This window comes from Pseudonaja textilis, chromosome 10 (assembly GCF_049901715.1).
Source record: "Pseudonaja textilis isolate UNSWEBS1 chromosome 10, rPseTex1.2, whole genome shotgun sequence".
NCBI classification, from domain to species: domain Eukaryota; kingdom Metazoa; phylum Chordata; class Lepidosauria; order Squamata; family Elapidae; genus Pseudonaja; species Pseudonaja textilis.
This window is the reverse complement of record NC_141999.1, coordinates 24,879,709-24,906,303: the sequence shown is the minus strand read 5'-3', so window position 1 is coordinate 24,906,303 and position 26,595 is coordinate 24,879,709. Positions and strand designations below refer to the sequence as shown.

Sequence of the window (26,595 nt, the reverse complement as noted above, 5' to 3'; positions counted from 1 at the left end):
GTGCGATGAGATGTCCTCTTCCCCACCTCACCCCACCCCAATTTAGATGCAAATTGTCAGGATATCAAGAGTTGCTCTTTTAAATTGCCCACCCACAGAATCATTCCTGCTCATCGGGACTGTGTTGAGATTTTGGACTTTGCCGGATGAGGGACAATTAGCATGGTCACTTCTGGAGTCTTTCCTATTCTTTTGGGGAGGAATTGGGGTCCTTGACTTGGAAAGAAAAAAGCAACAGTTTGCATTTAAAATTTTTATTAGGGTTTCTTGGTAACGCTGGCTCTTCAAATTGTTTGAAATTATAGGCCGGACTTTTGTTGGGGAGTAAGTTCAGATTGTAGATTTGCTAAACCTAGGGGTTGGACTGGAAGACCTCTAAGGTCCCTTCCAACTCTGATGTTCTTTTACAAGAAGAAATAAGTTGGTACGGAAGGAGACCTCCAGGTTTAGGCACGGGGGTGAGCACCCTAAAAGGTAGTTTCTTCTTCCTGGACATGAAGTGTCTACCTTAAGGACCTTCCATTGTCGGTCTTCACCATCTTGCTCAACGCGTTGGTCCATCTGAACATCCATCCTGGGAGAAACCCAAACCCGGCATCCAACCAGCTATGCCGAAGTCCTTTCTGATAAAACACCGTAAATCGGCACCGCCAGGAACACGGAACTGGGGGGACATCCCCGACCGGCTCCGGGGAGACTTGTACGTACCAGGTAGGTGAACTACTAGAATAGTGTTTTTTTTCTGAGCAGTGGCCGTTACGGTCATGTTGGCGGAGGATGATGGGAATGAGGGACTCCGCCCTCCGGAAGGCGGCCCGTTGGGGAAGAACTGCCAGCGGAGAGAGCGAGAGCACAAGGGAGTTTTCCTAGCATATCCACGGAGATGCCTTCTAGCAGGGGTCTCCAACCTTGGCTACTTTTAAGACTGGTGGACTTCAACTCCCAGAATTCCTCCTCCTCCAGTCATGTTAGCTCAGGAATTCTGGGAGTTGAAGTCCACCAGTCTTAAAGTTGAATTCTGGGAGTTGAAGTCCACCAGTCTTAAAAGTGGCCAAGGTTGGGGGACCCCTGCTCTACAGGTTCGTCCTCCACTTAACAACCACAATTTTGAGCCCAAAACGTCCACGGCCAATTCTGCTAAGTGGGTTTTGCCCCATTTTACGACCTTTCTGGCCACAGTTTTTAAGTAAATCACTGCAGCTCTTGAGGGAATCTGGCTTCCCCGTGGACTTGGCTTGTAAAGAAGGTCACAGGAGAGGAAATCATGTGACCCCGGGATGCTGCCACCGTCATAAATACGAGTCAGCTGCCAAGCGCCCTGGATTTTCATCATGAGACCATGGGGACGCGGCCATCGTTACGCGTGTGAAAAACTGGTCGTCAGTCACTTTCGTCAGCGTCGTTGTAACTTGCGGACTGTTAGTTCAGGGCTGCCTGTATTTGCAAAAGCCACTAAACGTAGCGCCTGTCAACTCATAAAATATTTCTCTGGTTTTTTAGAGGTGCCAACAGAAAGGGAGGGGCGAGCAGTTCAGCAGCTTGCAAAAACCAAAAGTGCATTCCATAAATGTTTTCAAAGATAGTAACTAGGTGACCGAAGTTTCTAACCGGAGAGCATGATTGATGACTCTGAGCTATGGATGTGTCTTGTTGGAGAATATGAATTACGATACACCCAGAAGGGGTGGGGGGAAAACCAGGGTCAAGGGTGACAATGAATGATGATGTGTCTCAGAGTCGGCTGCACCCAGGCAGTGCTGGCATGTTCACTCCTAATAAATCATATCGAAGCTTTGAAAATCCGGCTAGAGACTCATGATTAAAAATGGGGGCAACTACTGGAGCCCTGACTGTGTCCTCGTTGGCGCCCTCGATGTCTTAGAGAGCGGAGCGGCCCCAGCCCTCGTGCACCCAAACCTCAGCCTCAGCAGCAGGAGCGAGTGGGATGGAGGAGACGCCCCCCATCGCTTTCTCCAAAACCTGGTTTATCCGCAACCACCGGCCGTGGGAAAGGATCCCCCGGCCAACAAGGTAAGGCCACCCCAGAATGAAAAGACCCCGGGAAAACTGGATTCGGGAGCTTAGCAAATTCCGTAAGTCAAGGGGGAGATTCTTCACAGGATGCCTGCGTGGCCTCAGCCTTGGTCATTTTAGGGGGTCGGCCCAGCCAGAGAATTTGGTATACGGTGAGATTTTTTGGGGGGGGGGGGGCTGTTTTAACTTCGACTTTTTTTTTTCCAAATTAATTTGGGTAATTATATTATCTTTTGATCCTGGTTTGTTGCCCAGAGTTCTTTTGGTAGATTGGTGGGGGGGGGAATATATATATTTGGAAAGGGAGGTGAAAAAGGGAAAATGAAAAGGGAAGAAAGGGAGGGAAGGAGGAAGGATGGATGGAAGGTGAAAAAGGAAAGAGGAGAAAAAAGAAAGGGAGGAAGGGGAAAGAGGAGAAAAGGAAGAAAAGGAGGGAGGTGAAAAGGGAAAAAAGAAGAGGGAGGGAGGGAATTGGCCAATGGTGCGGGAAGCAGAGTCCTTCAGCCCATCGATATCTGGAGGGCCAGAGATTCTCCATTCCAAACCCACCATTCTCACAAACAAATCCTGATTGCTCAAATCTGTTATGTTTTTTTTACCAACCTGGTTTGCATACTGTCAATTCGTCCCTCGGGGACCTTAGGAGCCTTCCTGGGTCTGTATCATGTGCCAGCCCTCCCTCCCTCCTTCCCTCCTCTTTTCAGGGCAGGGGTCTCCCCGCCCAGGGGGGCTTCCAGTGCTCCGTCTGCAGCAAACGCTTCCCGCTGCAGCGCATGCTGAACCGCCACGGCAAGAGCCACAGTCCCGTCAAGAGGCACCGGTGCCACTACTGCAGCAAAGGCTTCAACGACACCTTCGACCTCAAGAGGCACCTGAGGACACACACAGGTGAGGGCTGGCAGGCCAGCTGGGAAGGGAAACACATTTACGTCTGCTACGGCCAAGACCTCCACTTACGACTGTTCATTTAGTGACCGTGGATCTTAGTGGCAGGTCCACTAAGAAAAAAAAAAAGTGGTTTATAACTGGTGCTCGCATGACCACAATTGGGGGGGCAGAATTTGCACCCCTAAGCAAGGCAGTGGTTTATCCAGTTGGGCCCGACTTCACGACTGTGATTTTTTTTTTGTTAAGCAAATCACGACAATTAAGTGGCCGTTAAGCGAATCCAGCTTCCCCCATTCACTTGCCTTCTTGGAAGGTCGCAATGGTCAGAAATACCCACTGGTTGTCGAACGCCCCAATTTGGATTGGTGCCACTTTTGGGGAAAGCTGTAAACGGTCGTAAATGCAAGTCCTGAGCCCCTTTTTCACGGGGCCAACTTTGAACGGTCGCTAAATGTACCTTTGCAAACTCCCGCCTGTCGCTGCCCGCAGGCATCCGTCCGTACCGCTGCTGCCTCTGCCAGAAGGGCTTCACCCAGCGCTGCTCCCTGGAGTCTCACCTGAAGAAAATCCACCGCATCCCCCAGACCTATGGCTACCGGGAACGCCGGGAAAAGCTCTTCGTGTGCGAGCAGTGCGGCTTCACTTGCGGCACCAGTGACGAGTACTATGGGCATGCGCGCCACGGCCACTCCGCCGGGCCCTACCTGGGGGGCCACTTCCCTGAGCCCGGAGCAGCAGCTTTTCAGGACCAATTGCACCTTCTGCTCAGATAAGAGGCCGAAGCCAGGCAGGTGTGTCTTTTGGTTTTGTTGTTTTTTTAAAAAAAAATAGACGCCGAGGCTGCAGCCTTTTCTGTGAAAAATAAATCATTTATTAGAACAAAGGACAATTCAGACAGGCTGAACGGATAAATAGTGGAGAATCGCAGCGGGGGAATCATGGGTAGGAAGAGGACGTCTCGGAGGGTTTCACTCTGTCCAGCGGTGACCGCAGTGGGGGGCTGTGCAGACATAGTAGAGGCGCATGGCATCCTGGGAAAGAAAGAGGGGTGGGGGGAAAGGCAGCCATGTGATGACCCAAAGCGTGAAACAAAAATAACACAGTCACAAAAGTAGAATAAATTCCCTTTAATGCCTCCAACTCGGCCTCCAATGTCCAGTTATCCTCGGTGGGAGATCAAACTCTTCCAAAAACAGTTTACAAAGGGAAAAAATGCAGTCCAAAGTACAGATAAATTAGAAATAAAAAAACCAACACAAATGACACTGAAGTAATTAACATGGCAGGCCAGGATAATAAATTGCAGACTTTCAAAGGATAACGCAGCACCCACAGTTGGGAGGACGCCAGAACACAGATAAGCCTTGACCAAGATAATGCACACTTTGCTTCCAGCAAGGAGCTGTGTGCAAACGCCCTTCTTATATCCTGTTCTCCCAGATGCAACTAATGAAGGGGATCAGGGCCCTTTTCTCTCCTGTAAGCCAGGTTGCTCCCTTCTCCGTTCCTCCCTGCGTGCCCTAGAATGAAGAGGGGATGGCCCTGGGTCTTCCTCTGAATACCCAGCCATACTGTGCCCTTCCCCCATGTCTTCCACAGCCACCGGAGCAACACTCCCACTCCCAGTCAGGTGCTAAATTTCCCCCTCAGAATCAGAGTCCAGCAAGGGCATGACAGAAGCAAAGGATCTCCAGCGGGCGCCTAAATCAGCTCTTTCTGATCCGGTCTTCTCTAGACTAGTTGGGGTACCATCCCTCTTGCCCACAAGGGTCACAGAGGGGGGGTGGTTGAGGCTGAGACCGCCTGGAAGGGCCTCCAATAGCAAAACCTGAAAATTCTGCATTTCCAAATCCTGGAAAGTTTGGGCTAGAGGTTAAGATACCAGGTGACAGGGAGTTCTAGTCTCAGCATAAAAACTGCCTGGGTTACTTTGGGCCAATCCCCAGGACATGGTGAGTTCTAGTCCCGCCTTAGGCATGAAAGCTGGCTGGGTGACTCTGGACCAAACACCAGGAGGCTGGGAATTGTAGTCCCGCCTTAGGCATGAAAGCTGGCTCTGGGCCAATCCCCCTCTCTCAGCCCAACCTACCTCACAGGACTGTTGTTATGCGGAAAATAAAAATAGGAAGGGGAAGGATTGTGGAATGTGTGCGCCACCTTAAGCGATTTGTAAGGATAAAGGTGGGATGCATACAAATAAACAAACATCTCTGTTCAGAGTCCAGGCTGAACACTTTTCACTCCCATTATATCAACTGAAAACTCAAGTCAGACTTGGCCCCAAAGGCATCCAGGTTTGCGATGACAACGTCTCTTGGGGCAGCAAAAGGCCCATCGTGGCATTTCAGAGCGATGTCGTCCTAAGGCGAAACCCTCCACCACCCTCCTTAAGTTAAAAGGGCACCTGTTCTTACCTCAGCCCTGGCGCTGTGAGACTGGAAAAAGACGGCTTCTTTGTGGCCACACCTGGAAGGCAAAACCAGGCGTCAAGCAAGGTAGGGAAACAAATGCAGAACGTGGCTGGTGGAATTCTCTCCGGTCTCCATTTGATCAACTGGACCTGGGTGTGCGCACACACACACACATACACATGATGCCTGGGCAGGCTGCAAGCTCACTCTGCAGTGGGTCACCCGGATAGGAAGGTTGGATTGGGGCAGTCAGCAGTATTCTAACTTTCAGAGTTTAGTTTGCTTTATTGTCACTGCACCTCGCGCAACGAAATTAAATACCATCTTCAGTGCACATTATGACTATGAAAATAAACACAACACACTTCCTTCCCCATTCTACACATTGAATGGACTTACTGTCCATCCCCAACTATTTCTGCCAATTTCCAAATCTTTTTTTTCCCTCACCCTCCAAATTTGGCCCCTTTCTGTGCTGCTTGCAAAGGTCTCTTTTTTTGAGGGACAGAATCCCAGCCCCTCAGCCTGGTTCAGGATAAAATCTCAAAGAAAGCCCCCAAATTCTTCTCGCTTTCAAGCTTTAGAATAGTGTTTCTCGACCTCAGCAACTTTAAGAAGTGCAGACTTCAATTCCCAGAATTCCCCAGCCAGCCAGGTACAATTTTAGAAGAAAGCTGCTGATTTCTACCACGTGCCTCCATCTGTTGTGGTTAGCTGGCAGCAGGTGCGGACGGCTGAGGAGAGCGAGCACTCAGGTGAGTGGCCAGGACCATTAGGGAGTAGACTGCTGCCTTCAGAGATTGTGGGGGCTGGCAGCAGCGATGAGGAGGTTCCCGAGGAGCCTGTGCCAAGTGCGCGTGCACACAGGATTGCTCACAGGAAAGAGCAGCTGCAACAGCACAGGTGACTCGGGAGTAAGGCTGCAAGGTAATGGCCGCTCCTTCAAGAAGATAAAAGCTAGCTGTGAAACGAACCTTCTTTGCAGGAAGCAAAGATGTTTTGAAACTCAGCCTCGTGGACATTCCAGTATCTTAAGTTGGTACTTGAAGACTCTTGTGTTGTGAAATATTTCTTATCTGTGATTCTTGGCTGTCTTGCACAGTTTGTGCTTATCAAAGTTTATTAGTTTGCTGCAGCCTTTTAACCAGGGATTCGTTAGACTCATTAAAAGGTTTCTGTTCCCTTTGGTTATTATTTTACTGGAAAAGGGTTTGGGTCAGAACACCATCAGAAGACTTTTTTTTAAGCTAAAGCAACTAATACTCACTTCTGACAGGGGTGATCCTCCGTCCGGGGCAGAGTGGGATCCTGGGAGACATCCGCGATGATCTGTGTTAATTCACTGAAAGCAAAATACTAGATTTATTTATTTAACCTGGGTGGCCTGGTTTACAACAAATAAAATCAATCCAATCATAGGAAATACCAGATAGTCCTCGGTTTATGGTCACAATTAAGCCCAAAATCTCTACTGCTAAGCAGGCAGTTGTTAAGTGAATTTTGCCCCGTTTGACTTGTCTTGCCACTGTTGTTAAGCGAACCCCTGCAGTTGTCAAGTTAGGAACACGGTCGTTAACTGAATCTGGCTTCCCTGTTAACTTTGCTTGTTGGAAGGCTGCAAAAGGGGAACACGTGACACACACACACACACACACCCGGGACACTGTGACTGTCGTAAATGCGAGCCAGTTGCCAAAGGTCTGAATTTGGATCATGTGACCACAGAGAGGCTGCAACGGTTGTATGTGTGAAAAATGGTCATTAGTCACTTTTCTCAGTGCTGTTGCAACTTTAAATAGTCACTCAAAGAATGGTTGTAAGTTGAAGACAACCTATATACCATAAAAAAAAAAGAGGAGGTTGGACTAGAAGACCTCCAAGGTCCCTTCCAACTGTGTTATTCTAAGAAAAACAACAGCAGCCAGACAGGATCTAATCAGTCTTATGTTATAACCTAGACATGGGCTCTCACCAACACCGAGGTCCCAGGCTCAACCACCAAGCCAACTTTTCAAGGCCTTAGGGAAGACCAACTAGGGCGGGGTCAATCTAATCTGGGGAAACGATGCCCCAAAGGGAGGGTGCCACCACAGGTGAGGCTCTCCTTGCCAGCCCACATCCCTAGATGAAGGTACCCACAGTGATCAGATAGCAGGGGTACAAACAACTGAGCAGAAACAATGCTGGGCTTAAACCGCAAAAAAGATTTTGAGGCTAACGCCCAGTGCCTTGGATTGCACCTGGAAGCTGGGGGGCACCCGGTTTCACAATTTGCAAGGGCAGAGCAGAGCCGGTGGGGGTGACCCTGCGGCCTCCCCCCTCAGTCTGAGGGGCACGGAGGGGGGTTCCTCCCCAAACTTCTCCCCCCACCGAGTAATTTTTTTCTTCTTCTGGGGTCCCCCAGGTGTCAGGGCTCCAACAACTCCACCCCCATTCAAATCATAAGTCTCTAGCCGCATCCCTCACAGTAAAAAAAAGGATGATTTATTAGGAGTTAGCCATGTCGGCGTTAGCTGTGTGCAGCCAACACTAAAATACACCATTCATTTCCCCCTTGACCCTGGTCTTCCCTCCCATCCCCTGGATGTATATTCTCCAATGGGACACATCCATAGCCCAGAGTCATCAATCATGCTCTCCAGTAATAATCTTGCGCACCAACAGCTTCGGCTGCCAAGGCGATTATCTGAGGCATTTAAGGAATGCACTGCAAGAAGGTGCAGTGTAAGGCCCGGTCACCATCCTTGTGTCTTGGCCAAGTGGCCATGCAAGCTCCGATGGCTGATGGCGCTTGGGAGGCCCCGGAGTCCAAACGCTTCCTTTCTGCTGGCAGTACCAAAAAAACCAAAGGAGTAACTTTTGAGTTGACATTAGGACTTACTCCACTTCGTGGGTGATCTTGTTGACGTAGATGCAGCTGTTGTCAGCTTCCTGCTGGTAGTCGCAGTTCCGGCACTGGCGGAGAGAGAGGGAAGGAGGAAGAGAAGGGTTAAAAAAAGGAAGGTGTAAGGCCCGGTCACCACCCAGGTGTCTCGGCCAGGTGGCCACGCAAGCTCCGATGGCTGATGGCGCTTGGGAGGCCCCGGAGTCCAAACGCTTCCATGGGACGGGCAGCCCCAGCAATGGCTTCCATGGGGAAACGGATAGGTCAAGCTCCCACGCACCCCCACGCCCGTAGCAGGAGGGCAGAATGGCTGGGGAACTCTGGGAGTTGTAGTCCATCCATCTTCAACTTCATTAGCGTGTAGGCTGGGGGCTTCTGGGACTCTTAAAGGGGACAAGTTTGAGAAGCAGGTCCAGGCAAAGTGTCTCAAAGTGGGGCAAGAGAGGCTGAGACACACACCCACACACCAATTTCCAGGCCCATCCCAGATTTTCAGGGAAGCGGGGTCTGGCTGTGCCCTTCCAATGGCTTCTAACCCATCAAGCTCCTTGGGTCGGTGAGGGCCTCTCAACCTCGCCCCCCACCCCCTTTAATAAGGGCCAGGACTTCAACTCCCAGAATCCCCCAAGCGAGCCAGCCAGGTGCCCACGGAGAGGAACATGCTGGGAGATGGAAGTCCGCGCCTGTTGGGCGGGCCAGGCCTCCCCCACTTACCGCGTAGAGCAGGATCCGGTTCTCCTTGTCCTCCTTCGGGTACAGCATGTTGTTGCTGGGAGAGAAGGAGCAAGAAACGGCGGTGAGGCCTTTCGAAAAACAGGCCCGGAGAGCGGGCGAAGGGGAGGGGGAGGGGGGGAAATACGGTTCAAGGCCTCGCGGAGAAGCCGGGGCGGACTACCGCTCCCATGTTCTAATGAGTCCGGGCTCTCCCTGACCCCCCGCCCCGCTCACCATTCCTGGCAGAAGCGGATTCCCACAAAGCCCGGCTCGTAGGCCCCTTCCGACTCCATGGCAACCGCGCCGAGCGGTCTCCGGCGCCACTGCGCACGCGTCTGAGACGACTACGCAGGCGCATTCTCGACTCTCGGGGGGGGTTCTGGCGACGCTTCGTCTACGGCAGGCCGCGAGGGTCGCGATTCTCCCGAAGCCGAACGTCTCCTAAGGAAGCGGAATCTGGGGAGGTGACGTCACCAGGGCAGTTATGTTATCAGCACGTTGACGTCATCTCGACGCCCCGTCCGCTTTGACGTCATTTCCGGAGTGCCCAAGGTGGAGGTCTTCAGTGGCAGTGGAAGGACCCATCTCCCTTGAGAGACCCATAATGCTGGGCAAGATGGAAAGAGATGAGAAGGAGGCTGTAGGAGCTGAAAACCCATCCCTCTTGAGACCCCCGTGATGCTGGGCAAGGTGGAAGGAGAAGAGGAGGAAGATGGAAGGGTTGAAGGACCCATCTGTCTTTGGAGGCCCATAATGCTGGGCAAAGTGGAAAGAGATGAGAAGGAGGCTGTAGGAGCTGAAGAATCCATCTTCCTTGAGAGACCCATAATGCTGAGCAAGATGGAAGGAGAAGAGGAGGAGGAGGAGGAAGGACTAAGAGCTGGCTGGGGAATTCTGGGAGTTGAAGTCCCCCACCTCTTCAAGTGGCCAAGCTTGAGAAACGCTGATGAGGAGACCTTCTGAAGAAGATGGGGTCCAAGATGTTCCTTCAGGAAGGAGGTTGGGGAAGCAGGGCCACATCAACCCCTTCCCAAGGCAGGTGACTGGATGAAGATGCCACCTGGGAAGGACCTTCCCCCCACCCCAAGAGGCAGCAACAAAGAGGGCCATATAGAATATTATTGGCCAGGTGTGGTTGGACACACAAGAATTTGTCTCTCAGTGCACATCTAAACAGCAAGTCATAGGTTGTATAGCGAGGTAGAGCTGGCCTGAGAGCCATAGCAGAACTGAGAGGCTGCCTTTTAGAGAGGTTGGGATGGAAAAGATAGGAGAGATTTTTATATTTCTTCCTCTCCTCGGCGGAGTTTGGCACTTGATGTTCCAGCAAACCAAACCATTTTAGACTTTCTAATCAAGGGGATGGAACAGCAAAGCCAGCAATTAGGTTGCGGACTGTGAAAACAGGAAGGATATGAAATACTATGACGATAAGAAATGTATATGGTAAATATTATAGTGGAACAAAATATATAAAGGAATATATATAAATGTACATATAGTTAAAAATTTATGTAAAAAGTATATGTACTGATACCGACTTACGTCGGTATATGTACTGATACCGACCCCACGACTTACAGTACCCCCTGCAGTGACTTATAGTTCCAGCAGCCATTAAGCATGAATTAACTTGTCAGGATCACTGTAGAGGTAATCCTCGAGTCGTGGCCATTCATTTAGTGACTGTGAAGTCACAATGGCTGTGACACAACCATTGTGGCAAGAGGTCAAAATTGTCACAAAGAAAGGGGCAAAATTCACCTCACCACTGTCTTGCTTAGCGACAAAGAAAAATATGGGGCTTGATTGCGGTCGCAAGTCAAGGACTACCTGTACCATCCCAAACAAATGAGTTGTCCAATCTTTTCTTGAAAGGCTCTGGGGATGGAGCGCCCACAACTCCGGGAAACCATCTGCGCATCTCCTTTGACAGCGGAGTCAACCAGCCAAATGCCAGCAAGAGAGAAGATTTAGCTTCTCCTCTCAACCATCTTCCATGCACCGCTAGGAATTTGGTCCTGGTGGCAGGAGACAAGTTAAGCAGGTATTTTGGCCAAGGAGGTGGAGCACCCATCCATTTCCCCAATCGGGAGGGTTTATAGAGCCTTTGGGGAAGGTTCCGGATCAGCAGGAGAGCACCTTCAACCTGGGACATGCCAGAAGCCGAAGATCCCTCTCTTGGCTGAGAGGGATCTTCCATTGGGAGCGCCAGAAGCCGAAATGACTTTTGAGTGGTCCTACACAGATCAACCCCACATTATCCTGGGTGAGTTTGCAGGGCGCGGATTCGGCTGATGTGGTCGGTTGAGATCTTGAGGAGAGCAAGAGTCCAGAACTGAGAACAGGACAGGAGAAACAGAAGCAAGGACAGATCTCATGGACAGAAAGGAAAAGACACCGGAGATGGGTGTCCATACCAAAATGACCTTCATGAAGTTTGTGGGATTCTTTGGTGTGGGGTCCTTGGGGGTCTCTGAGCTTTCTTGCAGACATTTTAGGACCAAACTTGGTAACATCCTCAGTGCTAGGCTAGAAGGGAGGAGGAGGAGGAGAGTGTAAAGGTCCTTAGAGCTCTCTGGAATTGGTGGTTTTCTTGTAGATGTTTCATGATCCAAACAGGTAACATCATCAGTGCTAGAAGGGAGCGAGGTTGGCTCTCTGTCCCTTCTAGCACTGATGATGCTACTAAGTTGAATCATCAAACGTCTGCAAGACGAACACCAACCTCAGAGAATACCCAGAATCCTAGATGTGTTCATTGAGAAGCAAGTTCTCTTGTATCAGTGGACTTCCTCCTACGTGACCCTACTAGAGATTCTTGGGGCCCCTATCCATAGCCCTACTGACTCATGTCTTCCCACAACCACAGCTAAGTATCCTGAGATAAAGAAGCTGATGGGACCCGGCCCCAACCTGAAATGGCTGGTGAATCTCCTGGTTCTAATACAGCTAGTGGCCTGCTATTTGGTGAAGGACTTGCGGTGGAAATGGCTGGAGAATTCTGGGAGTTGAAGTCCACAAGTCTTTAAAGTTGCCAAAGTTGGGGACCTCTGCACTAAGGAGTTTGCTTTCCATGTATGTGTTTTATTTATTTATTTCTCAAAGGCACATTTCATAGTATCATCAACTCTTAAAGCTGGAAGGGACTAAGGCTGGGGGATTCTGGGAGTTGAAGTCCACAAGTCAAAAGTCGCCAAGGTTATGCAACCTTTTATTTCCCCCCGTGCATAACTTTGCTTTTCAGTGACGGGTGCGATTGATGCGCCCCTGTCCAATGGGGGAACTAAACTGGGGTCCATACTTTGCAAAGAATCGGGGTCAACTATGCAACGGGTCAGGGCCCTGAAGTGACCCCACTGGCTTCCTTGCCTAGGCTGGAACCCCCGACAGGCGTTGCACTGCAAGTCCCATGCTCTGCATAGAGAGGACAATCTGCGCCAGCGTCAAAACCGGGATTTTTCTTTGTCCAGGACCAAATTTGGAGCCCTTCCTTCGGTGCAAGGATGCCCCGGGACCCCCGCCCCCCTTTGCACGACCATCACAAAAGCACCGCGCAGTTGCAACCGCAGCTTTCTGTCCTCAGCCGCCAGGGAAATCCTGCCCTTTTCTCCGCCAGCCGCCCGGCTTCGGCCTCGCTCGCCTCTCTCCACCGCGCCTCGTCATTGGCCGTTTCCTCTCCCGCGAGTTGCCTCGCGGCTTCCTATTGGCGGGCTTAACCGTCCGGGCTTCAAGGACGGCCGAGGGCAGAAACTCCGCAGGAGAAAAGAAAAGGCCGAGACGCGCAGGACCGCGGGCGGAGGCGGGGCGGGTGCGGCGAGCGGGGAGGGGATTGGCCAGCGGGGCGAGCGGCGGGGCGCTGATTGGCTGGCCGGAGGGAGCGGCCCGTGAAGGGGGCCTGAGGTGTGGCGGTACCGGGAGAAGCGACGGAGGCGGCGGCCGGGATGAGCGTGACCGGGACCCCCGCGGTGGTGTCGGTCTCCATCAGCAGCAGCCTCAACTCCTTCCGCGCCCTGAAGAGATATGCCCGGGGCCTCACCATCGCCGAGTTCAAGGTAGGCCGGAGGGCGGCCACCCACGCCCATCATCCCCAGCCCGATGGAAGAGGGAGTCCGTGGCGCCGGGGGCTCTGAGGCGGGGGTGCTGGAGGACTACCACAACCATCCGCCCCAGCGGCTATCGGCACGGGCCCCCTGCTGGCCCGTGTCACCCCCTTCTCCCCACCCCCATGGGGCTCTTCCGGCGTGGCTTAGGGGTGTGGGAGTCCAGGTGCCCTAAATGCCCCATGGAGGTTCTGGCGGGGGGAGGGGGGAGTGTTATTAGGGGCGGAGGGCTGCAGTCTGCGCCCCTCCCCCCTCCCTCCCTTCCTGCCAAGCCCACCTGGCAGGGCTGTTGTGTTTCATGGGGGGGGGGGCGGTTTCAGGCTGCTGAATCAGCATCAAAAACGGTCCTATAATTGTGAATATTCTGCAAGGCAAAAAAGCAAAAGGCGATGGCAGCCCAGAGGGGAACCTCGGCCTTCGCTCCTAAAACACATAAAGGCCTTCATTCACCAGTAGATCTATCCTCAGGACATTATTATATAGTTATATATCATTGTGTATGTATATATATATATATATGTTTTCTGAGGTTTTCACAGGTATTTGTATGTGGATCTTTGGTTATTCGGGTTTTCTCCCACGTAAAATTGGAAGTATCTAGGCGACGTTTCGATGAAGTCTCATTCATCATCTTCAGGCTTGTGTCGCCTAGATACTTCCAGTTTTACGCGGGAGAAAACCCGAATAACCAAAGATCCAAAGATATTCACGCACTCTATCTATCTATCTATCTATCTATCTATCTATCTATCTATCTATATATCTCTATCTCTATCTCTATATATCTATATCTATCTATATCTAATCTATCTATCTATCTATCTATCTATACACACACACACACATATAGATACATACATACATACACACACACACACACACACATATAACCTGTATATAAAATATAAATTTAATAAATATGTTTATACAAGTGTGTATACATACAAATACTCATACAAGTATACATGTGTGTATGTATATCTGTTTGTGTAGACAGATGCGCACACACCCCTATCATCATCATGGGCAAATAGGAGGCAATATAAATTCATTAAATAAATAAATCTGTTTATCCATCCATCCTTTTAGTATCGTCTATCATGTATTTATCATGTATCGTTGGTCTCCCTGCCTGCCTTCCTACCTATCTTAATACATGCATGTGTGGGGTTGCAGGTACCCTTGGAGGTCTTGATCCAGAAGGCCACTGCCATCTTTGGGATGATGGGATCTACAGGCCTCCCAGATCTAGAATGTGCTTGAATGGGTTTTTTTTAAAAAAAATTGCTGCACATAAGGCCCCGTCCCACCTAAGGGAGCCTCCCTAAGGAAGAAGCCACCACGGCTGAAGGAAGGAGACTCGTGGCCCCATCAGAATTTCTATCTTTCTCCCGCTTGCTTCTGCCATCTCCTCTGATAATTTCAGGGATCCTGAACAGAGATGGGGTTAGATGACCTCTAAGATCCCTTTCCATTCATATACACTGGGATTCTAAGAGACGGGCGCCCACTGGCTGCTTCTGGTTTCCATAGACTGCAGGGACAACAGCTAAATAAAGGGACACTATTATTATTAAAGCATTAATTCCAAAGGTTTTAAAACACAGCCGAGCCCCCCGCCGTAAATTTCAAGGGGCTTCTCGTGTGCCAACATGGTCTGTTGCCGCAGACCCGGTGCTGCATTTCAGAGACCAGCGGACGGCAGAGCCATCCCTGTAACCGCTTTGCTGCCAACATCATGGCAGCCAAACTGCAGTGGTGTGTGTGTGTGTGTGTGTGTGTGTGTGTGCTGGTTTTGATCTGAGGATGAAAAGCACCCTAAAAATGCCAACACCCATTTTTGGGGAGGGGTGAAAAATGTCCATGGCTGGGCAGAATCCCTTCCCTGGAGTTTGTGCATCACAGCACATTTGGAAGCGCAGATTGTGCGCTCCTGATCATCCCGATTGTTATCAAGGCATGGCGCTCACACACACACACACACACACACACACACACACACACACACAGAAGGTTCTCCACAGATGCCACTCTTTGATCCTCTGCCTGGTTTTGGCAGGCATAGCGGCTGTTTTGGGCCACCTGGGCACCTGCTGCCGAACCTGGCTCCTTAAGGTAGCAGCCCCAGAGAAAGGAGAGGCTCCGTGGATTTTCCAGGTGCTTTTCCCCCCTCTCTTTTGTGCTGCAACCCTCCAGACGGGCCGCTGATCAACAGAATAGCATCGTCTGTGCATTGTGCAGCCAGGCAGGGATTAACTGCAGTCTGGCAGCTGGCATTCGTGCCCGGCTGGGTAAATCTGTCACTCAGCCTTGTGCCCTCTTTGCATGGCTCCAGTTTATGGATCTGTGCCAAGTGCTGACTTTAGTTTCCTCTCCCCAGTATATGTGTGTGTGTGTGTATGTATGTATGTATGTATGGTATTCAGCTTTGTTCGGGTATTTTCCCACGTCATTGTAGTTGTGCTTTTAAGGTTGTAGCAACGTTTCGGCAGAATCTCATCTGCCATCATCAGGCTTCTGTATTGGGTTCGTCTGTGACTCACAAGCCTGATGATGGCAGATGAGATTCTGCCGAAATGATGCTACTACCTTAAAAGCACAACTATAATGATGTGGGAAAATTCCCAAACAAAGCTGAATAACATACATACATACATACATACATACATACATACATACATACATACATACATACATACATAAAATGTTAGTGCTGAGAATTTTGCAGAGAATATTAAGAATAATAATGTTTGTCAAGCCTGCTTGCTCTGGTTCTGCCTTTGTTAGCACCGAGCCACTCTTTGGCAGGCTGCATTGTCTTTGCCCAGAATATATCAGAGGAACGGTTTGCTTGCGATTCAGAAAAATGGGAATTAAATTGGGATTTGATGCTCGGGAGAGCCCATTTTTTATTTATTTATTTTAGCTACTTCATTTGTAGCACCTCTGCCTCACCACGCTGAAGTGATGACTCTTGGTGGCTTGCAGGCTAGATGAATGAAAATTAAAAACTCCCAGCCTCTGTTTGAAAGCGATTAAAACACAAATGGGCATGATAAGGGCAGGTGCCTCTATATAGAAGCATGGACACACACACACACACATAGATGGAAGGGAAGGCAGAGGAAGGAGGGAGGGTTAGGGGAAGGAAGGAAACACAGGGAAGGAAAGAGGGAAGGAAGGAAGGAAGGGGAAAAAAGGGAGGGTTAGGGGAAGGAAGGAAGGAAGGAAGAAAGGAAGGGGAAAGGGAGGGTTAGGGGAAGGAAGAATAGGAAAGTTAGGGAAGGAAGGAAGAGGAAAGAAAGAGGGAGGATTAGGAGAAGGAAGAATAAGGAAGGAAGGAAGGAAGGAATGATTGGCTTGAGCTATAGACTAGAGCCATGATGGTGAACCTATGGCACTTGTTCCACAAGTGGCACGCAAAGCCATTTGTGCTGGCATATGAGCCACAGACAACCTTACCTCACTGCATGCCTGCGCCTCACAGCGGATTTTTTTTCCCGGTTGGTTTGAGGTCTTTTTCGGCCTCCCAAAGGCTTGGAAAAAGCCTCTGCAAGGCTTTTCAGGATGAATTATAGGCCCGTTTCATCACTTCCTGTAATACCGGAAGTGATGAAACGGGCCTATAATCCATCCTGAAAAGCCTTGCAGAGGTTTTTTTCCAAGCCTTTGGGAGGCCGAAAAAGACCTCAAACCAGCCAAGGAATCAGCTGTGAGGTAAGGGGGTGGGGATTGCGCGCCCATGCACAGGGGGCGTGGGGAGGGGGGGTGCGCACTGCATTCTGGGTGCTGGCACGTGAGTACAGGCATGCTGGCAATTTTGGGCCCAGGAGCCCCAAACGGTTAGCCGCCGCTGGACTAGAGGAATTCCCCTCTGAAATAAAATCAGTTTTGGAAAATTTGCAGGGGATTGAAGAGCTGGTGGGGATTGATGGGATGGGAAACGAAAGTCCCGGCCCAGTCCCATCCGTGCCCTTCGGTGTTAACATTTAATTTAATTTCTTTGTGGCTCACCCGCATTTTAATGCCGTTAATCTTTTTATGCCTACGTTTTTTATACCGCGGTGAGCCGCCCAGAATTGGATAGCGAGATGGGTTACAGATAAATGCCGTAAAAAAAAAACCCCAGACAAATGAAATTTCAGGAGAGCGAGCCCAGGAGCAAGCAATCCCGTACAATCCCACTTCCTACCCCATCGGAGTTGCTGTACTTGCCGGTCCTGTTTTCCCAAACGGTCCTTTAGCAGCTGCTCCTCCTGGATCTCACCTGGTGGTCAGGGATGGCTGGGAGGTTCCGCTTTCTTTCCTCCTGGCCCCACGGCTTCCCCACAGAATTGTTTCAAAGGGTCGGTTGGGCCGATTCTCCGGCTCAAGTTGGGCCCAGAGGGCGGTGCCCCTGCTGGCATTAAGGGCAAAGGGGGGTGGGGGGGATGGTTGTCTTGCAGGAAGTCCTCAACTTACAACGATTCATTTAAGGATCATTCAAAGTTACAGCGGCACTGAAAAAACTGACTTACAACCGTTTTTCAATGTTACGGCCATTGCAGCATCCCCATGGCGAGCAAATTTCAGACGCCTGGCCACCGACTCATATTTATGACTGTTGCAATGTCCCGTGATCTCCCTTTTGTGTGACCTTCTGAAAAGCAAAGTCAAACGGGAAAGCCAGATTTGCTTAATGACCATGATTCACATAACAACTGCAAGGATTTCCCTTGACAACAGTGGCAAGAAAGGCTGTCAAATGGGGCAAAATTCACTGAACGGCCATCTCACGCTCAGCGGCAGTGGAAATGTTCGTCTCAGTCATGGTCGTACGTCGAGGACCGCCTGTACCTGTGAGGCATATTCCTCCTCCTGACAGGCTTTCTCCTCTCTTGGTAGTGCAAGCTGGAACTCGTTGTCGGGAGCCCAGCCTCGTGCATGGAACTGGAACTCTACACCCCGGATGATAAGTTTGTGATGAAGCTGGACCGCGATGAGGCCTTGCTGGGCTCTTACCCGGTTGACGATGGATACCGAATCCATGTAAGTGTGTGTCATACCCCTGTCGGAATCGGATTCTGAGGGGGAGGCCGAGCAGCTGACTGAGTGGGAGAGTGGCTCCGTTGGCTGTGGAGGAAACTGGGGAAGGGCAAAGTCTGGCTGGGCAGAGCAGGGGAGAGGTAGAAAAAGGGAGAGGGAGTTCGGAGGAAGAACCAGGCCCACCCCCTCTTCATCATAGGGGACGCAGGGAGGAATGGAGAAGGAAGCAACATGGGTCGCATGGCTTACGGGGGAGGAAAGGGCCCTGATTCCCTTTATTAGCTGCAGCTGGGAACACAGGGTTTAAAAAGAGAAGCTGCGTACAGCAACTTGTTGGGAGCGAATCGTGAATTATCTGGTATCGTGGAGGCTTATCTGTGTTCCTGGTGTCTTCCCAACTGTGACTGTTTGTTGGTCTTTCAAGTCTGCGATTCCTTCTCCTGCCCTGTCAAGTTAATTACCGCAGCGTGGTTGGTGTGGATTTTTAGTTACAGTCTGTATGCACTTTGTTTTCGGACCGAATTTCCTCCACTTAAAGGCTGTTCCTGGGAGAGTTTTTTCTCCAGCCGAAGGTCACTGGACATTGGGGGCCAAGTTGGAGATAATAAAGGGACTTTTCTTGCTTATGTGACTGTGTTGCCTTTGTGCCACGCCCCTTTTGGGTCATCCCAGTCTACCTGCATTCGAGTCTTTTTCTTGGGGCTTCCCCTGTTGCAAAGAGCTTTTCTTTTTAAATTTCTCTCGGGTATCCCTGAACAGGGGTCTCCAAACGTGGCGCCTTTAACACAGGTGGACTTCAACACCCAGAATTCTCCAGCCAACTATGGCTTCTGGGAGTTGAAGTCTGCAAGTCTTAAAGTTGCCCACTTGAGGGACCCCTGTGTGAGTTGAACAACATTCAGCTCTGCTTCTGGGGACTGGAACCCACCACTGACCCAAAGTGGACGCCTTCTTTCGCCCTGTAGGTGATAGACCGAAGCGGGGCAACGATCGGGGAATACGAAGACGTCTCCAGGGTGGAGAAGTTCCAGATTTCGGATACTGAATACGACAAGCGAACAGGTAAGAACCAGAAGTCCTGTCCTCCCCGCCATGTGGGAGGTTGGAGCAGCAAATGCTATTTTATCCCAGAAACGGGGTTTAGAGCTGGGGTCTCCCCGACGGTGCAACTTTACAATTTGTGGACTTCAACTCCCAGAATTCCTGGACCAGCATTGGAATCGCTGGATGAAATGGAAATACGGGGTGGGAGGGAAATCCTCTCAGCCTTGAAACCGACCTCATTTGTCCTTCATTGAGAGAAGTAAATTTATTTCTTAAGAATAAAAATAGGATTTTATATATATACAACTCTCTCTCTCTCTCTCTCCAGTATATATCAATTCCCCAATTGATATATACATAAAAATAGAGATGTTGATAATACATATAGAAAAATGTATTGATGTAATTCTATGTATATGTGTATATATATATATATATATTCAATGTAATTTTATATATCTATATGAATGTGTGTGTGTGTATCTATCTATCTATCTATCTATCTATCTATCTATCTATCTATCTATCTATCTATCTATCTATCTTTTCTGAGGTTTTCACGGGTATTTGTATGTAGATCTTTGGTTATTCGGGTTTTCTCCTGCGTAAGATTGGAAGTATCTAGGCAACGTTTGATGAAGTCTCATTCATCATCTTCAGGCTTGTGTCTTCGGCTCTGAGAAGTACAGAGCTGAAGACACAAGCCTGAAGATGATGAATGAGACTTCATCAAACGCTGCCAGATACTCTCCAATCTTACGCAGGAGAAAACCCGAATAACCAAAGATCCGTGTATGTATGTATGTATGTATGTATACATACACACACACACACACACACCTACCTACCTACCTACCTACCTATTTGGCTTGTCTTCTACCCTGCTGGAGGGAACAGAAAGCATTGAAAAGGATGGTTCTCTTGGACCAGAGGTCTCCAAACTTGGCCACTTTAAGACTGGTGGACTTCAACTCCCAGAATCCCCCAGCACCAGCAGAGCTTACTCTCTTGCGATCCCTTCCTCTGCAATCTCTTCTCTTTGCGGGAGAGGAGAAAAAGAAACAGACACAACTGGCTGGCTGGCTGGGGAATTCTGGGAGTTGGAGTCCACAAGTCTTCAATTTGCCAAGGTTGGGGCCCCCTGCTTTGGTGTCTTTCTTCCCCACTGGGATGCTTTTCTGTAAACTGAATTTTTAAAAACTAAACCAATGGCGGGAGGTTGCCTTTTTGGAGCCCGGGCAAGCCCAAACGTCTCTGCTCATCCGCTGGCTCTGCCCCACAGACTCGGCCCGCTCCTTCATGAAGCGCAGCCACCTGGGACAGTACAATAAGGAGGAAATGTCGAAGAAGGAGTCCGAGTTGGAGCAGAAGCTGGTGGAGGAGAAAGCCCTGGCAGAGGCCATTTCCGTGGGGGCCAGGTGTGAAGTGCGGGTATCGGGGCAGCCCAACAAACGGGGGACAGTCATGTACGTGGGTGAGTATTCGCAGGACTTCCAGGTCCCAGAAGTGCTTTCCAAAAGGCAGCTGGACATTTGTTGGTTTTATTTATATTTTATTTTATTTTTTCTTTGAAAACGTTTAGCCTCTCATCCAAGAAGCTTCTTCACTTCTCACGACTCCTTCTTTTGGGTTTTCACAGGCTTAACAGAATTTAAACCTGGTTACATGGTTGGGATCAAGTATGACGAGCCGTTGGGAAAACACGATGGCAGGTAAATTCCCTCTTTGTTCTGTTGTTGGCCTTGTGGATGTCCACAGCCCCCCACTCTTGGGAAGGGGGGTGCGGTTCCTGAGTTCCTGGCTGGGAAAAATAGAGTCCACCGGGGGGGGGGATTTTTATTTATTTTATTTATTAATCAAATGTGGCAACTTTTTAAGACTTGTGGACTTCAACTCCCAGAATTCCTTGCTGGGGGATTCTGGGAGTTGAAGTCCACAAGTCTTAAAAAGTTGCCAAGTTTGGGGATCCCAGACTTAAACCAACATAAGTTTGCCTGAAATAGGATTGGTCTAGAACAGGGGTCGCCAACCTTTTGGGCCTCAGGGACCACCAAACTCATAATTTTAAATCCCGGGGACCACTAATATGAATTTCGACTGACAGCTTGCTGACGGTGGGAGAGAGAGAGAGATCTGATCTAACCTCTGTCTTTCTCCCCCCCCCTCTCTCTCTCACTCACACACGCACACGCACGCACACACACACAGAGGCAGGGGTGGCATTCGAATTTTTTAACAACCGTTTCTATGGGCATGGCCTAATTTGTGGGTGTGGCTTGGTGGTCATGTGACTGGCTGGGCATGGCTTGCATGTAAATAAATATTATAAATATTTATATAAATATTGATTTTTTTATTAAAAAAAGCAACTTTTACCCAAAATCAGGCAAAGCTGTCAGGCAGATTGAGTTACTCACAGAATCATTCAGTGATCTATCTATCTGCCATCGGCTAGCTCAGTCTGTTACATAAAATTTGCTTGCCGTGAGTCTGCACTGAATCATAGAACCTTCAGTCCTAAGGGAGGTTCGGCTGTGCTTAAAAGCAGAGCGGAAGATCTAAAGACTAGCTAGAAAGCAAGAAATCCAGCCATTTCCTGCTTCCTAGCTAAGCTAAATCTCCGGACACAGCAGAACCGATGATGGTCGGAAAAGGGAAAAATAGCAGCTTAGCAGGCAGGTTTGCCAGGTAAGGAGTGAGTGGGCGGGGAGGCTCAGGCCATTGCAGGTTAATGTCATTGCAGACTAGATGGCTGTCCAGTCTCCTTAAAATCTCTTTCGGTGGGATTAAACGTTACTGTAGTTTATCAAAATATAAAATACAGAAATGAAAATAATGGGAAAATAGGGGAAGGAGAAGGGGAGGAAGAGGAAAAAGCGTAAGGTAAAGGAGGAAAGAAAAGGAAAAACATGGACGTCCAACTCCTTTTCGCACAGTAGAATAAGGCAACAACATAAAACCTTGGCTTTTTTTTACTTTCCTATAACAATATCTGCTAGTCATTTCTGTAACAACAAACCTACCTTGTCAGCAAAACCCCGAATCCATTTTTTCCATCTCAAGCACGAAGTCCAAAAGTGGTTTCCAAATAGAAACAAAATCTTTTAAAAGACATATTTTTTTTTTCAAATCTGCTGCCTTGACTTGACAGCATTTGGTCCATTTGCTCATTTGGTGTTTTTTTCCTTCTTTCCTTTCCTCTTTTCTTTCCCTTCTTCCTTTTTTTTCCTCTTTCTTTTCCTCTTTCCTTCCTTCCTTTCCTTTTTTCTTTTCTTTCCCCTTTCCTTTCTTCCTTTTTCCTTTCCTCTTTTCTTTCCCCTTTCCTTTTCTTTCCTTTCCTTTCTTTTTCTTTCCTTTTTCTTTCTTCCTTTTTTCTTTCCTCTTCCCTTTCCTTTCCTTTTTCCTTTCCTTTTCCTTTCCTCTTTCTTTCCCTTTTCCTTTCCTTTTCTTTCCTTTTCTTTCCTTTTTTCTTTCTTCCTTTTTTTCTTTCCTTTCCCTTTTTCTTTCCTTTCCTCTTTCCTTTCTTCTTTCCTCCCTTCCCCTTCTCCTCTCTTCTCCTTCCCTTCCCCTTCCCCTTCCTCCTGGACAGTGTCAACGGCAAGCGATATTTTGAGTGCCTGCCGAAGTACGGAGCCTTTGTGAAGCCCCAGTGCGTCGTCGTGGGGGACTTCCCGGAGGAGGACTATGGGCTGGACGATGAAATGTGAGGGGGGGGGGCGGACGGGAGGAAGGAAGAAGTGGAGAGGATCCGCGGGGCTTCTGCTGGCTGGCAGACACCCCCCCACCCCTCGGTTGCTGTGGTTTCCGCAGTGTGTCTCACTGCGCCCTGATCCCGAGGGGTGGGGTGGGGCTTGAGTGAAGGACTGTGTGTGTTTCGATGTGTTGGTTGTTTGTCCCTTTGCCCTGGTTGTCTCTGTTCAGTGAAGATGCCAACGTCTCCATGCCACCCCCACCCCCCATAGGTCAGTAGCAGAGAACCCGAATGGCTTTGATTGTAGTCCCCCTTTGGGGGGAAAGAGATACAGGGTGACGTCTCCCCGAATTTCCCGTCGCAGCCAGTGGAAACTTGAGACGCAGGATTCAGAACACAAGATGTACGCACCCAACTCTGGTTTCAACCAAACACACGAATCTAAACCGAATCATTTTGATGAACATGCTTTCTTTCTTTCTTCTTTTCATTGTGGGTCTTTGTGGTTCCGTTTTTGTGCTGCTGGAAGATGCTTCTGTGATCATTACAAATTAAAAGTTTTGGAGGGCGGGGAGTCAGATACATTCCAGACAAGCGTGCTTCGGTGTGAGTTTCTTTTTTCTCTCCAGGCCAGCGAAAACAGGCAAATGGGGAGTGTGTGTGTGTGTGTGTGTGTGTGTGTGTGTGTGAGTGAAACTTGACTTTTTCTTCTGCAAGGGGTACCTAAAGCAACATGGGCGGTGGTGGGATTCAATTTTTTTTTACTACCGGTTCTGTAGATGTGGCTTGGTGGGCGTGGGAGGGGAAGGTGCCAGGATTCCACCAATCGCCCTCATTAAATCATGATCCTTGAGCCAAACTTCAAAAACCTTCCAGAGATTCATTAGAGGCGACATCCTGGCCCTGCCCTGTATGAAGCCAACTCTGGCCCATGTAATTTACAGTCCCTTGTGACTCTGTTTTCCCACCCTCCCCCCTGGGTGTGTCATAAATCAGATTTTCCAACTGAGCACCTTCACGGGCTGGGTGTCCTCATTCACGTTCTCCAATTAAATATATTGGGGGGCAAAAACTCTGGTAATTTAGTTACAATCTTTGAAAGATAAAGAGTTGGAATGTACTTTCGCTTGCAGCTGCTCTTCCAGATTTCTTCTCCCCCCCCCGCCCTTTTTTTAATGGCAAGTACTAAAACAGGCAGTTGACAGAAGGTTACTGCAAAATCCCCCTTCCCTCCTCCACCCCACTAACCTGCTTTCCAGCTCCTTCTCCTGTGCAGGGCAACCAAAGGAGACCCAGCCGATCAGCTGGGACTCAGTGGGAGGCGGAGAAGAGATGGGGTTGGCGGGGCCGGTCAGAGGTGGGATTGGCCAGTTCTCTGAACTACTCAAAATGTCCGCTACCGGTTCTCCAGAACTGGTCAGAACCAGCTGAATGCCACCTCTGAACACGGGTGCTTTTGATTGGTCCAGTGCCATCAAATTGTTTGCCACTTATTTATCCACATCTCTACCCAGATAGCAAGTCTACAGAGAACGGGCAGGGATAATAGCGGTTTCATCGCCTGACCCCTCTCTGTGGGCCAGAGGCTTGACCCCTGAAGGCAGGGCCTGGTCAGGCCAAGACCACCCACCACGGCCCTGCCCTTTCGTGCGTCAGATGCTCTGGGGCAGGGGTCTCCAACCATGGCAACTTTAAGCCTGGCAGATATCAACTCCCCGAAAGCTGGCTGGGGAATTCTGGGAGTTGGAGTCCACCAGGCTTAAAAGTTGCCAAGGTTGGAGACCCTTGCTCTGGGGCACTAGTACGTTCCCTAGCCCAGGGGTCTCCAACCTTGGCAACTTTTGAGTTGTGGACTTCAACTCCCAAAGTTCTTCAGCCAACTTTGCCCGGGAGGAACTCTGGGAGTTGAAGTCCACAACTCTTAAAAGTTGAGTTCTGGGAGTTGGAAGTCCGCAAGTCTTAAAGTGGCCAAGGTTGGAGATCCCTCCCCCTTGCAATCTTAGTGGCTTTAAAACAGGTGGACTTCAACTCCCAGAATTCCCCCGACCCGTTTTCCTGGCTGGGGAGGCGGGGTCCCGGGAGTCGAAGTCCACTCGTCTTAGTGGCCCATCTGAGAAATCCCGCCCCTCCCTCAAGAGGCTTCCTGGCAACGCCCCCAGAGCGGCCGCCAATGGGAAGCGAGTCGAACGCGGAGAAAGGTCTCAACGTTCTATCCGGCCACGTGGGCGGGGTCAGCTTCCCCGCCAGCACCGGCAAGTCGGTGAGCCGAACACGCAGGGCTCAAAGCGCGCGCGGGGGGGGGTGTGTGTGTGTGGCTGCAAGGGTCTTTGCACCCTTCCCCTCCTCGGGTGGGACGGGGGATGTCCTGGAGGGTCGGTCCCGCAGTTCGGACGCTTGGGAAGCCTTTTCACGTGCGTTAAAGCACGTGAAGCTCCCGGGCGGGTTTGCACGTGGGAAGGGCCCGACCGCGCAGGAGGCAGCTCCGTCTGGGCAGCCCAGGACCCCTCGCCGCTGGAAAGGCCGATCGGCTCTGTCGCTGCTCCGGCTTCATGGCCAGGCACAGCCGGCTTCAACGCGAGGTGCTCGGCCTCTACCGGCAGTTCCTGCGCGCCTGCCGAGGCAAGCCGGGCTTCCTGCCGCGGGTGCAGGCCGAGTTCCGCCGGGCGGCCCGCATCCCGCGCACCGACGTGCTGCTCATCGAGTACCTGCTGCGCCGCGGTCAGAGGCAGCTGGAGCAGCTCCGGGAAGGGCACGCCACGAGGATGGGCTTCTTCGCCCCGGGGAGGCTGCAGGAGCAGGAGAAAGGAGAGGACGCGCAATCCTGAAGGGGAGGATCGCTCTTCGTTGGGGCGCAGCGATGCCCGCTCTTGCTGCAGCAAACCCGGAGCGGCGGAGGGCGGGGAAGCCCCCCCACTGTTTTACAAAAGCGTCCGCGAAGGAGGCTACCGAGAAGAGGCTGGTCTCTCCGGAGTTACGTGGTGTGCATTTGAAACTAGCATTTGCAGCTTGAAGCTTTGCAGGAGAAGATTGCGTGGCTCCCCAGTCAGCCCCATCCCTCCTTGGTGGGAGGGGGACAGCCGTCACCAATGCACGGGACCCCCGGCAAGCTTCCTCTTGGCACTCTTGCCCCGGTATTATACTGAGGGCCCCTCCTGCAGGGATCCCTTCCAAACCTGGTGTAAACCTCCTACACGGGGGAGAAAGGTGGGGGGGCATCCACAATGGTTGTGAAAATGGACACGGGTTGGTTTTGGGTCAACCTTCCTCCACCTGGAAGTTTTGAGACAGCAGAAAAAAAGTTTTGAGCACTGAAAGGCTTCCCCCCCACACGCACACTCTTAAAACACTCCAAAAGAAATAATGTTAAATCTTTGCAACCAGCACAAGTTCTCTTTTGACAATACTGACTGCTGACCGTTACCTGGATTTTGTTTTTGTTCGGTTTAACACGTTTCCCTGTATTTATTAATTGCATTCTATTGTTATTGTTTCAATCTGTGAAGGGAATGGAGGCTTTTGAACAAAAAATCAAAACTTACTGCTAATTTGTATGCAGTATTTCGGTTGTGCGTGGTGGACGATTCTAGCATTTGCAACAACGAAGTTAACATCATGGTATAATAAACAAGTTCCACTCCAGCGCTTTAGGAATCTTAAAATTAAGATGTTATGTCTCTCCAGGACAGAAGAATAAATTAATTGAAAGAAGTTCCTGGGATTAATTTCTGCTCCCAATTTTATTTATTTTGCATATGGCAAATACATGGACTTATAGTGGTTCAAATGTTAATGTCCAAATGT

At 50.0% G+C, this 26,595-nt stretch overlaps 4 protein-coding genes across 4 annotated transcripts; 3 read left to right on the top strand and 1 right to left on the bottom strand.

Annotated features, from left to right (window-relative positions):
• Window positions 1–1,531: 1,531 nt before the first annotated feature.
• OVOL3 (ovo like zinc finger 3) lies at window positions 1,532–3,919 on the top strand. The gene is made up of 3 exons (XM_026715346.2): window positions 1,532–2,031; window positions 2,739–2,922; window positions 3,412–3,919. The coding sequence occupies exons 1-3, from the start codon at window positions 1,816–1,818 to the stop codon at window positions 3,693–3,695; spliced, it is 684 nt and encodes a 227-aa protein (XP_026571131.2). The 5' UTR covers window positions 1,532–1,815; the 3' UTR covers window positions 3,696–3,919.
• Window positions 3,768–9,340, bottom strand: POLR2I (RNA polymerase II subunit I). Its single transcript, XM_087940213.1, has 6 exons — window positions 9,166–9,340; window positions 8,932–8,986; window positions 8,215–8,288; window positions 6,601–6,675; window positions 5,337–5,388; window positions 3,768–3,953 (listed from the first exon to the last, which is right to left on the bottom strand). The coding sequence occupies exons 1-6, from the start codon at window positions 9,222–9,224 to the stop codon at window positions 3,891–3,893; spliced, it is 378 nt and encodes a 125-aa protein (XP_087796339.1). The 5' UTR covers window positions 9,225–9,340; the 3' UTR covers window positions 3,768–3,890.
• A 3,467-nt stretch (window positions 9,341–12,807) lies between these two features.
• On the top strand, window positions 12,808–23,388 carry TBCB (tubulin folding cofactor B). Its single transcript, XM_026715489.2, has 6 exons — window positions 12,808–12,986; window positions 17,919–18,062; window positions 19,025–19,121; window positions 20,386–20,577; window positions 20,743–20,815; window positions 22,693–23,388. Exons 1-6 carry the CDS (start codon window positions 12,876–12,878, stop codon window positions 22,808–22,810), a joined length of 735 nt encoding a protein of 244 aa, XP_026571274.1. The 5' UTR covers window positions 12,808–12,875; the 3' UTR covers window positions 22,811–23,388.
• Window positions 23,389–24,966: 1,578 nt separating this feature from the next.
• On the top strand, window positions 24,967–25,990 carry SDHAF1 (succinate dehydrogenase complex assembly factor 1). Its single transcript, XM_026715492.2, has 2 exons — window positions 24,967–25,054; window positions 25,268–25,990. The coding sequence occupies exon 2, from the start codon at window positions 25,344–25,346 to the stop codon at window positions 25,617–25,619; it is 276 nt and encodes a 91-aa protein (XP_026571277.1). The 5' UTR covers window positions 24,967–25,054; window positions 25,268–25,343; the 3' UTR covers window positions 25,620–25,990.
• Window positions 25,991–26,595: the final 605 nt, after the last annotated feature.